The 12,618-nt window shown below is 36.6% G+C and overlaps 1 protein-coding gene across 3 annotated transcripts in view; it reads right to left on the bottom strand.

The window, feature by feature from the left end:
- Nucleotides 1-10,558: 10,558 nt before the first annotated feature.
- LOC127870969 (transcription factor 25-like) overlaps nucleotides 10,559-12,618 on the bottom strand; it is a 50,503-nt gene continuing 48,443 nt past the window's right edge. For all 3 annotated transcript variants that reach the window (XM_052413576.1, XM_052413577.1, XM_052413579.1), the window contains exons 16-17: nucleotides 12,268-12,343; nucleotides 10,559-11,823 (exon numbers count right to left, since the gene is read on the bottom strand). In XM_052413576.1, coding sequence (XP_052269536.1) covers nucleotides 11,629-11,823; nucleotides 12,268-12,343 — 271 coding nt within the window. In that variant the 3' untranslated portion in view covers nucleotides 10,559-11,628. The remainder of the gene's footprint in view (nucleotides 11,824-12,267; nucleotides 12,344-12,618) is intronic.

Here is a 12,618-nt window from a genome sequence, read left to right as displayed (position 1 = left end):
CTTATGTTTCGAAAACCTGTATTTTTCAAATATTTTTATCTAAATATACGGACACGGAAAATTGATTATTTTCAAGTGTCCAAAAATTTAGAGTAATTGACAAAACCCAAGCAGCATTTCGCGCGGGATGTTCTACCGTCGATAAATGTTTATTTTACCAAGAAGTGTTCACAAATATTTAGCGAAACCAGGCGAAAGACGTAGTATACGTTTAATGAAACACACGAGGACTAATCCATCAACGCCTGTTTTTTAAACTTAAGATTAATGGAGTAAAGGGAAGATATTTAATGTTTTAAGTTCAATATTTTCAAATCTGAAGAGTTGTGCTCGCATTCAAAATAAAGATGGGATTAACAAACGCGGATCGTAGGAAACTGGGATGTATTTAATTTCGGAACTGCAAATTTTAAACGAAATTGGAGACGCGTAAAGGGGACGTAACTATTACTCTCCTATTAAACTTACATATTTATGCGTCACCTCGCTTTTAAAGAAACCGTGGTCATCGTGGTATATTTCTTGCTGATCATATACCGATTTTAATATGTATTATATTCGATGACAATTTTGTGAATTGCGCAGAAACCACTGTTACCGGTAGTTAAGGAAACAAAATATCCCAATTACGCGGAAAGACATGTAAAACAAATACATAAATAAGTGTGCTTGGAAATGGGGACCCCTTAACATTCGTATGAAAGCTGGAATTACAACGATGTATGTTTATGCGTAACTTCCCTTCTATAAATATATTGGATTGTTAAAAAACACCACAATTATCGCGAACAAATGTCAATGTTAAACTAGCAAGACAGGCAACAAAATATAGTAATGCCATACAAACTTATACGACTTCCTAAAGGGGAATTTCTCATACAATAATATATAAAGTTACTTGCTGCGCGCCTTTGAATATTCCGATATTATTCAAAAGTACGTCTGCAAAACTGCAGGCAATAAATAGGTGTAAATCAATCTACAAGTTTTTCATTGTGTAAGATTGCCCCTGTGTTTTGAATACCATACTAAAAGCAACAAGAAATATCTTTAAAAAACGATAAACGGCGTTGATAGTTCAATGAATGAGATCAATGATAGCGAATGTCTTTTTCTTTGCAGTTCATAGCTGCATCACTAGCAGTAAGCGATATTACGCGGAGTTTTCGCGGCTTATTTTACAGTATTACATATTGCTGGTCATAAACCTTTAGATACAAAACAGATAACCAAAAGAAGAATGGAAGTTGAATTAAAACATACGAGTCAACCGGCCACACGAGAAGTATCCGCATTTATAGGCGCGTTCTTCGAACAAACCTGTTTTAGTGGTTTGTCGGACATTGCTATATGATTCGATTATTAACAGTTTCGAGAATCATCGCGCTCATGCTTAATACAATAGTCAATATGGTGGAATAATTATTGTTAAAATAATCTAAAATAATATTTATCATTGTATTGTTGAAAACACATTAATAATCTATTATTGACATATCATAATAATATTGCTGAATATCTTCATTTAACATATTTCTGGTCTAAAGAAAATTCCAGGTCACCTAGTTCACGGATAGAGTCTTTATTATATAACGATTATTTTACTGGCTGCGTACTCCGGTGATGAACTGTATATAAACTCTGACTTTCACACACTGGCCGCGAATTGACCCGAAACCTCGCTGGTTGAAATGCAATGCATTAAAGTGAGGCCTCGCTTCCACTGCTCTTTATACTTTTACATGTTAACATGTTGACATGAATATGGAAGTAAGTACTAAATATGAGAACATAGCCTTTAGTATAAACGCTTTTGCGCGGGTAATTCTCTGAAAATAAAAGATGCACGCAAAAACTGTATTTATGTCGAGAATTGATTGTAAAACTGTTCTATCTATTGAGCCTTTTCATTAGAGATAAAATTGTTTCATGCAGTAAAACAGTGTTACAATAACGCGGATATGTTTCCAATGTTCTGGTGTTATACTCAAATCAGCCAATGGAATAAATGAAATGTATTCATTCGTACCTAGCCGCGGGAAATTTTATTTGAATTTTATTGGGCACTTACAAAGGTCAGGCTAAGGTGAAAAGCTGGCTTAATACAGCACGCCGAAAAAATATCGTTGTAAACTTTCTGCATGAGTCTCGAGCTTAGAGGTCATGATAGGGAGAATTAACTGGAAAACTTTGTAAAAATGCTCTACCGATTTGGCTTTGGTGTAGCTTGGCTTAGCCGAGGAATTATGGATGTTAATGTATTTGTAAACGTTGTTTAAATCGATATTTTGGGAAACTACGAGGATTGCTTATATAGCTAAACAATACCTCCGTATTTTTCGTGAGCGTGGATGGTCGAGTGGTAAAGTCAGGAGACAATTTACACCAAGCTTCCATGACTCTAGGGGTCAGTGGTTCGAGCCATGTGGAGGTACACGTTTTTTCTTCTTATTTTTAAATTGTATTCTTATTTTTTCTGGAGATTTTTAGTTCAAATGTTTAAATTTATCAATATAAAGCATTTAAAGCATTTAATGACAAGCTTTAATACATGTACAGTCATGCCAAAATCTGTTGGACGGCCCCTTAAAAGCAGCGTTGACTGGATTGTACAAAAGACGATTGACATATATAATAAACTGAATTGCCACGATGTGATAAATATAGATGCTTTAAATCTCATATTACTCCGGTAAAACGTATGTCCTTATTTGTACCAGTTAATTGTACAAAAGCATTTTCTATATTTAGATATTCTTACCACAAATTATCAATCGAGACAGGTAAGCATGTAACGTATAGTAATACAAACGTTGAAAAATTGGACAATTTTATGGCGACATAAACACAAGTTACAGATATATGGATTTTATTGTTTTGTTTTCAAATTCTTTAGTTATAAAATCTACTATTGTGTACATGCTTTTGTAAAACATTATATAATCGGCCCGGTGGCCTGTATTTAAGGTAAAATACTTTTCTGTTTTGTTCTGTTTTATACACACTTATTGGTAAAGGCTTTTCAAACAACTTTGCTCTTCAAGTTGGGTAAACGTATACCGTAAAGAAATTATCTGTACATATCGTTTTGCGTTTTTCTAGAATGTCCTGTTATGCATGTGTTAAACATTTTGTTCAATAATATGCGTTAAAATATTCCGTTTATAGCAGCCATTTGATATTTTTACATTATAGACAATATTGTTTAAGTTCTTTTTTAAATTTGCAGTCAAATAATTGATAAGTTGTCCATTTCCTAAATAGAGCATAACTTATAAATGAATCCGAACCTACCTAAGGTTTTTGGTTACAAAACTCGACATAAGCATTTTGTTCACCCGATGTTGATAAATACACGAAACACACTAAAAATATACGAACGTCAATTTATTCTCTCTTGCTTACTATGTGGATTAAAACAAGACCACAAGTGTGTATGAAAAAAATACATCTTTCTTCTAACAGCGTTGTCCGCCTATATTTAGCGGCATGAATTATGGCATTAATTATAAAACATAGGATGTCATCGTAAGAACTAAAACGTGTGTAAGAGTTGTATAACATTTTCTTGCTGAAGCTTTTTCCGGACGATGACGTAAGCCCCTGTCTCGATCACCCCCTTCGTAGTATTGGGTCAGGAATAGGTGGGATAGGAAAAATAGGATCCCGGATGACTGGCGGAATGATGACTGGAAAAAAGTATAGTAAGATATACATGAACACTATTAATGTGTACCTAGAAATTGTTAGCGTCGCAGTAACAATACGAAGTGCTTTTGGATTACGCATGCAATTAGGATCGTTTTGAGATACACTAAATATATACACAGAATCATGGTTATTATATCGGCATCTAGGAAATCAATGCACCATATGCTGCCTAATAAAATATACACGTAAAACTTTCTTACAATTTTAAAAGAGTGCTTGTTAACAAAACAAACATAAGAAACTTTAGAAAATTACCCAACAATACAGTTTGTTATTAATATACTCCATATATATATATATTGTTCAAAATAATGGAAATCAATACTTTGACAATAAAAGACAAGTTTGCAGCGCATATTTAACATACCAACGTCCTCCGTTTGTAAACCTATTTATCATCAAGCAAACACCAATATGTCTAATTACTATAGAAATGAAGCATTTTTTCACAGTTTATAACATGTTAATGAAACATTATTTCAAGTACATTTTGATATTAATTGTTAGCTTAATCGTACAAACAAGGACCACCATTAAAGAATGTTGAACTTGACAAACAATATCACCAGCTTTGCAAAGCCGTCAAAAAAGCTCCGACGCATCGTTCACGATAGAAGTCGGACAGTACGCCTCAAATAGAAGGGGAATCGTCAGGTGGGTCTTCATTTCACAAGAGAAGTTATTTTTTATAGAGGTTTCTGAATGCAAGGTGTTACTATAGACACAGAGTCGTCTCTGTAACGGAATGTCGTGTGAATGTGTAGATACCACAATCACCCATCACCCTCGGAACCCACCCACGTTTGCTCGCATACAGTATGCCCCTTGCTCGCATCCACCATCGTTAGCTCAAATACAGTATGTCCCTTGCTCGCACCCACCATCGTTAGCTCAAATACAGTATGTCCCTTGCTCGCACCCACCCACGTTAGCTGAAACACAGTATGCGCCTTGCTCGCACCCACCCACGTTAGCTCAAATACTGTATGCGCCTTGCTCGCACCCACCCACGTTAGCTCAAATACTGTATGCGCCTTGCTCGCATACAGTATGCGCCTTGCTCGCATCCACGCACGTTAGCTCAAACACAGTATGCCCCTTGCTCGCACCCACCATCGTTAGCTCAAATACTGTATGCGCCTTGCTCGCATCCACCATCGTTAGCTCAAATACAGTATGTCCCTTGCTCGCACCCACCCACTTTAGCTCAAATACAGTATGCGCCTTGCTCGCACCCACCCACGTTAGCTCAAATACAGTATGCCCCTTGCTCGCACCCACCATCGTTAGCTCAAATACTGTATGCGCCTTGCTCGCACCCACCATCGTTAGCTCAAATACAGTATGCCCCTTGCTCGCACCCACCCACGTTAGCTCAAATACAGTATGCCCCTTGCTCGCACCTACCATCGTTAGCTCAAATACTGTATGCGCCATACTCGCACCCACCATCGTTAGCTCAAATACTGTATGCGCCATACTCGCACCCACCCACGTTAGCTGAAACACAGTATGCGCCTTGCTCAAATACAGTATGTCCCTTGCTCGCATCCACCCACGTTAGCTCAAACACAGTATGCGCCTTGCTCGTAGTTAATATGATTTAGTGATAGCGCAATATAACATGGGGGTTGTGACGATGATCCCCACAGCCGAACTAAAACGGCGAATATGCCCATATGGAAGATCTCCGTTGCAATCGATATAAATGTTATTCAAATACGAGTTTCGCTTTCCATATATGAACATCGCTCTGGAAAATCTGGTTTTAATACTTGTGCGTAAAGTGTCGTCCCAGATCAGCCTGTGTCGTCCGAACATAAGAAATTATTTGTTTAAAGAAATTCTCTTCTTAATGAAAATCCTTCCTTGGCGGATAAGTGTTAACCCTGATAAGCCAATAATTACTGCGCTGACTAATCTGGGACGACACATTACGCAAGTGCATAACGCTCCTTTTTCCCCAGAAAGAGGCCCTGACATACAAAAACGGACTTTACATTTCTCGTATGCTAATGGCGTTCGATCGAATCTTATAACAAAAACAGGTCGCTGTGTATGTACTCACTTCTGTCGATGTTCAGAACACAGCACTTCAGGCCCCGGCACACCCCGTAGGAGGGACATGGGCAACGTCCTGCATACTTCTCATAGCTCAAACACTGGCCGAACCAGGGGAAATAGGCTGAGAAATAAAGGGGAAATAGGCTGAGAAATAAGAATACATATATAGCAAGCGAAACTCGGATACGAATTTATATACAGCATTAAAACTATGTTCGACGATGGTGAATATATATGTTAAGCCTCTACTGCCCTAAAACAGTGACATAATATTCAATTATTGTTTTATGTTTAATGTTGTGTAGTTGCAGTATGTATTGTAAATTATTGATCTTCAATAAAAGACCAATGGGTAGAAACGCACATCTCTGATCTGATAATGTTTGTAGAACTATCTTATGTAAATGTATTCCAGACATATTCCGATTCATTGTAATGGTGCAATATTGTCAAGAGTTACAAATTAACCCATTTATGCCTAGCGTCTAGAAAAAAGGCCTTGGCAAAAAGCGCGAATGGAGAAAACATCGGAAATCATTATTGACATCAACAAAACATTTAATCTAAATATTAAAGCAGAAAAAGTATATACCTGTCCCAACTAAATCTTTATTTAGCACAACCGCTGAATCACCGTGTCCTGTAAATAGTGGTAAAGAATAAAAATCAGTGTAATGCATTCATTCATAAAATTTAAGAATTAAATGGCGGGTAAACTTGGGTTACCAAGTTTTATGAATGATATAGGTAGGATTTCGACAAGGTTCAACCCACACTGTCCTCAATTATGGTCTTGAACACCGAAGTTGGGTTGATACAACTGAGCGGTGCAAAAAATAAGTTATATATATATATATGAATCGTGTTTTGAGAAAATGGGCATATTGCATGTGCGTAAAGTGTCGTCCCATATTAGCCTGTTTATGTTTGTTCGTATTTGTTTTTGTTTTTTTCTCCATTCAATGATATTGTATATATATATATATATATATATATATATATAGAGAGAGAGAGAGAGAGAGAGAGAGAGAGAGAGAGAGAGAGAGAGAGAGAGAGAGAGAGAGAGAGAGAGAGAGAGAGAGAGAGAGAGAGAGAGGAACAACTCTCTGTATTATCTGTATAGATATATTTTGTAAACATGATGTATTATGGGCCGGAGGCCTTTGTTTACAATAAACTTACTTACTTACTTACTTACTGTGCAGTCAGCACAGGCTAATCAGGGACGACACTTTCCGCTTGTATGACATTTTTTGTTAAAATGAAGTCTCTTCTTAGCAAAAATCCAAGTTCTGCGGAAAGTGTCGTCCCTGATTAGCCTGTGCGGACCGCACAAGCTATTCTGGGACGACACTTTACGCACATGCATTATGCCCAGTTTTTTCAGAACCCGACTCACATATATACACAGAGTTTATGTATTGGTACACCGTATAATTATCATATGCACAACAGTTGTATTTAAGAAATGTAGATGTCGTGGTATTAAACACTTTACGAAATAGTAAAATTGTCTTACCTCCAGAAATGATGACTAATATCACAAGGACCGAAATCGAGGTAAATGCACTCATTATTAAGTCTTTAATCGCCTTGACCACTTTGTTATTTTGATAAGAAGCGCTGAAATCAATCTCGACTGTTTTCTTCTGCTGACCAAACATTGCGTTTAAATACAGATGTGAAACCGGAAACCTGGTGCAGAAATTGTCCAGTTATTGTGGGAGTGTGACAATAAAAATAACCAAAATTACTCATATCCTTGATCAACATTTTATATCAGCACGATTTTCCTTCAACCCATGGCTGAATACGTGACTTTTTATTTGGACAGATTAACCGGTCCGTTAAAATATTTTTTAATTGAATCGGTCGATTGTGTACATTTTCGAATTTTTCGACACTTTAAAGCTGCCTGGAATTTACTTTGCTTCCATTGTACTATGCTGATAATCTCAAAATTGATCTAGGCAGTAATTTTGTCAATGAAAAATATTGTTCCGTATTTCAGATTTTCATATATTTCATGCATTCATATTTCATATTTCCTACGTGGTTTGAGCAGTTTATTTTTATGGTAGAACAATCAGGCAAGCATCAACGAATGGATAATGAAGTGATGTTCTGGCTATGTATGGGTAGGCGTTTTATATATTCAGGGATTTTTTGACTGGGGGCCCAACCCGGGAGGGTACGTCACAGGTCTCCTCTTCCGAATATATATATTTTTTTAATTTTGCGCTTTTCAGTGTGAATTTTAATGCTTATTAAACCTTATTTTGTTATATAAATTATTGGAATATAAAAAATCGTTATGGCGAAGTTTACTTGGCGGCCGCGCTTGTTTTGGAGTTTTTTTTTAGCAAAGGGCGTTTATTAATGTGACGTATTTGTTAAAGAGACAAAATAACTTGAAAGAGTCGCAAAACTTCCGATAGATACTGCTATATAAAACCTTTTCTACATTTATATTTACAAGTTTTACAAAGTTACATGCATTAAGCACTCACATCAAAATTGGCGGAGAATTACAAAGCTTAGCTGTAAGTGGAAATTGTACTTCAGTTACACTCAGACTAAAGTTTCAACGTGAAATCATATGATATCGGTTTAAACATGAGCAAAACAACTAAACATGTGTTGTTGTTTTTTTACCTTGTAACGAAAAGTCGAAATACAAACTTTTTAGAGATTACAGTGAAAACTTGATACAACATGTTAACGTGAAATCTAACGATCTTGGTCAACACATGGTAGCAACGCTAAAACATATAAGTATTTACGTATTAATACAGTATGAACTTATGTTTAATTAACTTAAAAAAAAATCCTCGATTTGTTTAATACGAAACCAGTTCGTTTGAGAGCTAGTCTAGATTACCTGCCCCTGTCACTTTGTAATATTATAGCACGACGGGAACCAGAATAGTTCAATTACGCATGCTTGTTTTTCAGTGCGTCAGGCACGTATGATTAAACAAATCAAGCGTGCGATTTGTACAAATCACGCCAATGCCGTGCACAATGTCACAGGTTAATGAGCAATAAACATCATATAAACACTCGCGCGTCCGTTTGACACATGCCTGAATGAATTCGATCTACGAACAACCCCAACATTAAATTTCGCGTCAATTGTTTTATCAAGGTCAACTAATATTTTAATACGCATTCAGTCTCATAAGTCATACAAGCGTTAAAGTAAATCGGGTAAAGTGAATCATGTTTATTTCTGTACGTCGTTCACCATAACACTGTCAGTTGTCCCTTTCTTAAAAACAAACGACAAATATGTGTTTAGTAGTAAAAAGATTTTATCACTTTTTAATATAACGGTTTAATGCGCTTTTTCGTTTTTTATTGATGACATAAATCTATTAAAACGAGTTCACTTAATTTGTTATATCAATATTTCAGGACTGCAGATTCTATGGCATGGTATGATACTTTTGTCGTTGTAAAACAATATTTTTATCATACGGTCACTTACATTTTAAGGGATTAGCCTAACGTCAAATTTGTTCATAATGAATTTTTACGCGTTGACTTTGTTGCGAGCTACTGTGATATGAGATGGTTAAAGTGTGTGTATTTCGGAGTGTGTGAGGTCCCTCCGCGTCTGAGGCTGAAATAATGAGGACCCGGAGTGTGTCTCATATCTCGTCCCTATTAAATGGTGTTATATTTAAAAAAGCAGTGACGAAGTTTGAAAGTTTGAATTATAGCTGCAAATTACAACTATTTGGTTATACTGAAACACATTCAATTTTTGCGGGGTCTTGTGCTTTGGAGGGAGGGGGGGGGGGGGGGGGGGGGGCAGCGGAGTACATCCCACCTGTCCAGTATGGCGATCATATGCGTCGGGAGAGGACATTGAACCCGGATCGCCTAGGTGAAAAGCGCGTGTAACAAGCAATGGGCTTACCAGCCAGACCCATAGTAAAAGTGAAGTCCCGCGAGCTATTAGTTCAATATTTACATATCGAGGTCAGTGATGATTCAAATAAGATGATTCGATTGGTTCTTGCTATCTGCATAAATAGCCAATTAAATCATCGTTTATTTTCAAACATCAAGAAAAGCGTCCATTATTTAACGCATGGTAGAAATCAATATCCTCGAGTTATTTGTTCAATTTTTGCGTGAAACGTCAGACATAGTCATTCAAAGTGATCCTATTGGTTCGTTCCTATCTGAATAAATAGCCAATACTATCATCGTTTATTGTAAATAGAAGATGATGTCACCTTGCTCCTTAACGCATGTTTGGTTGTAACAATTGAACATTATTTCTTCATTCTATACATAGATGGTGACGTCACTAAATTAAGACCGGTGTGACACAATGTTATTTCTTTAAATTAGGAATGTTGGCGAATTTGCGGGTAACGTAACCAGAAAACTTTTTTATTTGAACGAAAATATTCTTTTCACAAGCGAACTAGCCGCTTCAAAAATTTCATTCTCGCTTTTTCAATGATTTCTTTTACAAAAGATTTATCCCATTACCCATTAGATACGTATTTTTACGCATTTATAGTCCCTTAGAAAGTTCAATTTAATTTAAGACGTTTCTTCCTAAATTCAAGTTTTAAAGGCTTAATTTTCAACCCTTAAATACGGATGAGCAGCAAACAGCATACAAACTGAACAGACTGCGTGTTACTTACACGCTGTTCTGGTTTTGTGCTGGTTTCATATAGCCATTTTCACTTTACTTCTGAGTGGGAAACGGATAATAGTTGTGACGGTATTTATTTGAAGGAATTCAAAAACGCAAACATTGTTCCATTTCATTTTATTCCACTTTAAACCACGATAAAAGCAACAAAACATTTAAACAATATACATAATTCAGCGATACAATGGAGAGTTTGCAACTGACATTTTTTTTAAATATCTAGGTAGTAGATAATTTTAGCAATATATTTGTTAAAACATGGTCAATTTCTTGTGGGTTAAATTCTTTAGGGGATGAACAACAATGTTGTCGCAAAATGAGTATGTACCTACATATTAACAGAAACACTGTATTTCACTCACATACACTTAGTATTCGGTGCAATGCAATAACAATGTTTTTAATAAATATACCGATAGTTTGGAAATTTAAAAGGATGAATTCTCTGTGAAATGTATAAGTTATCACAATCTTTGACATAAGCAAGCTCCGAACTCAAGACAAGCAAAATATAGAGTGGGTTTCACTTTATTGAAAGGGTCTTGTTCAAAGTTAAACTTTAAAAAAACAATTTGCGAAAACTGAACCTGTCCCTTGTATGTTATATTTCACCTGGTGGATATACATGGGTTTTAAATCAACTTATAAAAGAATAATGACATATCAACATTAATTATGTTCTGCAATCCACCAACAAGACAGTATAACAGTTAAATAATCCTGAATAATTCTACAGGCTCCTTTTAATATATTTTTTCAGGGGGGGGGGGGTCTTCATGTTCCAAAATATGAAACTGTTCCTTTTAAGTCCCTCCTAGCATTGCATTTCATAACGATCTAGAAATCCCAAATAAAGATAATAGATTCATAAGCTCTTCTTACCACAGCCTCTACACCCCTACACCAACCCTCATTGATTATATTCAGGCTTTCCATGTTCCTCTCTCCTACTATTAGGGAAATCTCTTCCCATTTTGGTTTTACATCGCACACAAATCAATGACACTCCACGAAACCTACAGAATCAAAGTCAACATCGTTTACTGCATTAAGTAGGTTTCTATATAAGAGAGTAGGTTGGCAATTAGTTTTCTGTGTATTATATGTTTTGAGCACTTTTCTAGTCAACGTTTAGGGTTTCTCAGCAATTTTTGATGTAAAGTCCCCAATGTTCAGTCCCATTCTTCCAAATGTTCCTCATCTCCATTAGGCCCTTGTCCCGCCTCAGCCCCTGCCCCCTGGCCCCCCTCCTCAGGATTCCCCACCCGGATGTTGTTCATCAGGTCCCTCATGGCGTCCATGAGTGCCCCCACTCCCTGACGTAGGGGCTGGCCCTCGCCACCCACCGCTCCGTCGGGAACTGCCTCCTGATCAAAATTACATCATTTATGTTGTAAAGTAATGTAAATAAGTTTATGAGGGTTGCTCAGCGAAAATGAGATTTTATGCATGTGCATAAGCAGTCCGCACAGGCTTATCAGGGAAAAATCAAGCATAGGCGGAAAGTGTTGTCCGTGATAAGCCTGTAAAGACTGCACAGGCTAATCTATGATGACCATTCAATTCAAAGGACACATGTTTACACATAAACTGGACTTTGTCAGCAGTCACAAATTGCGCCCGACCCTGCATGAAGAAATATGTTATGAGTTGTAACAATGAAGAATCAATATACCCCTATGTTTCAAATAGGGGCATTATATACATTTGAAAATATCTTCCACTTCTTAAAAAAAACAGGAAAAATCCCATCATTTAACATTATAACGTTTTAAATATTTATGCACCGTCAAAAAAAGTATATTACTCACATTTGGGTTAAAGTTTGGCATCAGAGATCGCAGGAACATTGAGAATGCACTACTTTCTGTCTGGGCTCGACTAGGTCTAAAATTAAATGGATATTACATATAAGTACTTTAACCCTTTCCCACTCAGAAGCAAAGTGAATGTAAATGCTAATGTATATAAGGGTTGGGAATGAAGCCTTAAAAACTTGAATCATGCAAGAAAGGACTTAAATTAAATGTAACATTCTAAGAGACCACAAATGCGTCAAAATACTTATCTAAGTGGTAAAGCAGGGTCTTCCCCAGGCCATTTAAGCGCCCCTTGCCGGGGCGCTTGAATTTCGAAATCAGAGTACCCGGGGCGCTTGAAAT

This window comes from Dreissena polymorpha, chromosome 3 (assembly GCF_020536995.1).
Source record: "Dreissena polymorpha isolate Duluth1 chromosome 3, UMN_Dpol_1.0, whole genome shotgun sequence".
Lineage (NCBI taxonomy): Eukaryota > Metazoa > Mollusca > Bivalvia > Myida > Dreissenidae > Dreissena > Dreissena polymorpha.
Note: the sequence above shows the minus strand (reverse complement) of the source record. Positions and strands in the feature narration are given on the sequence as shown.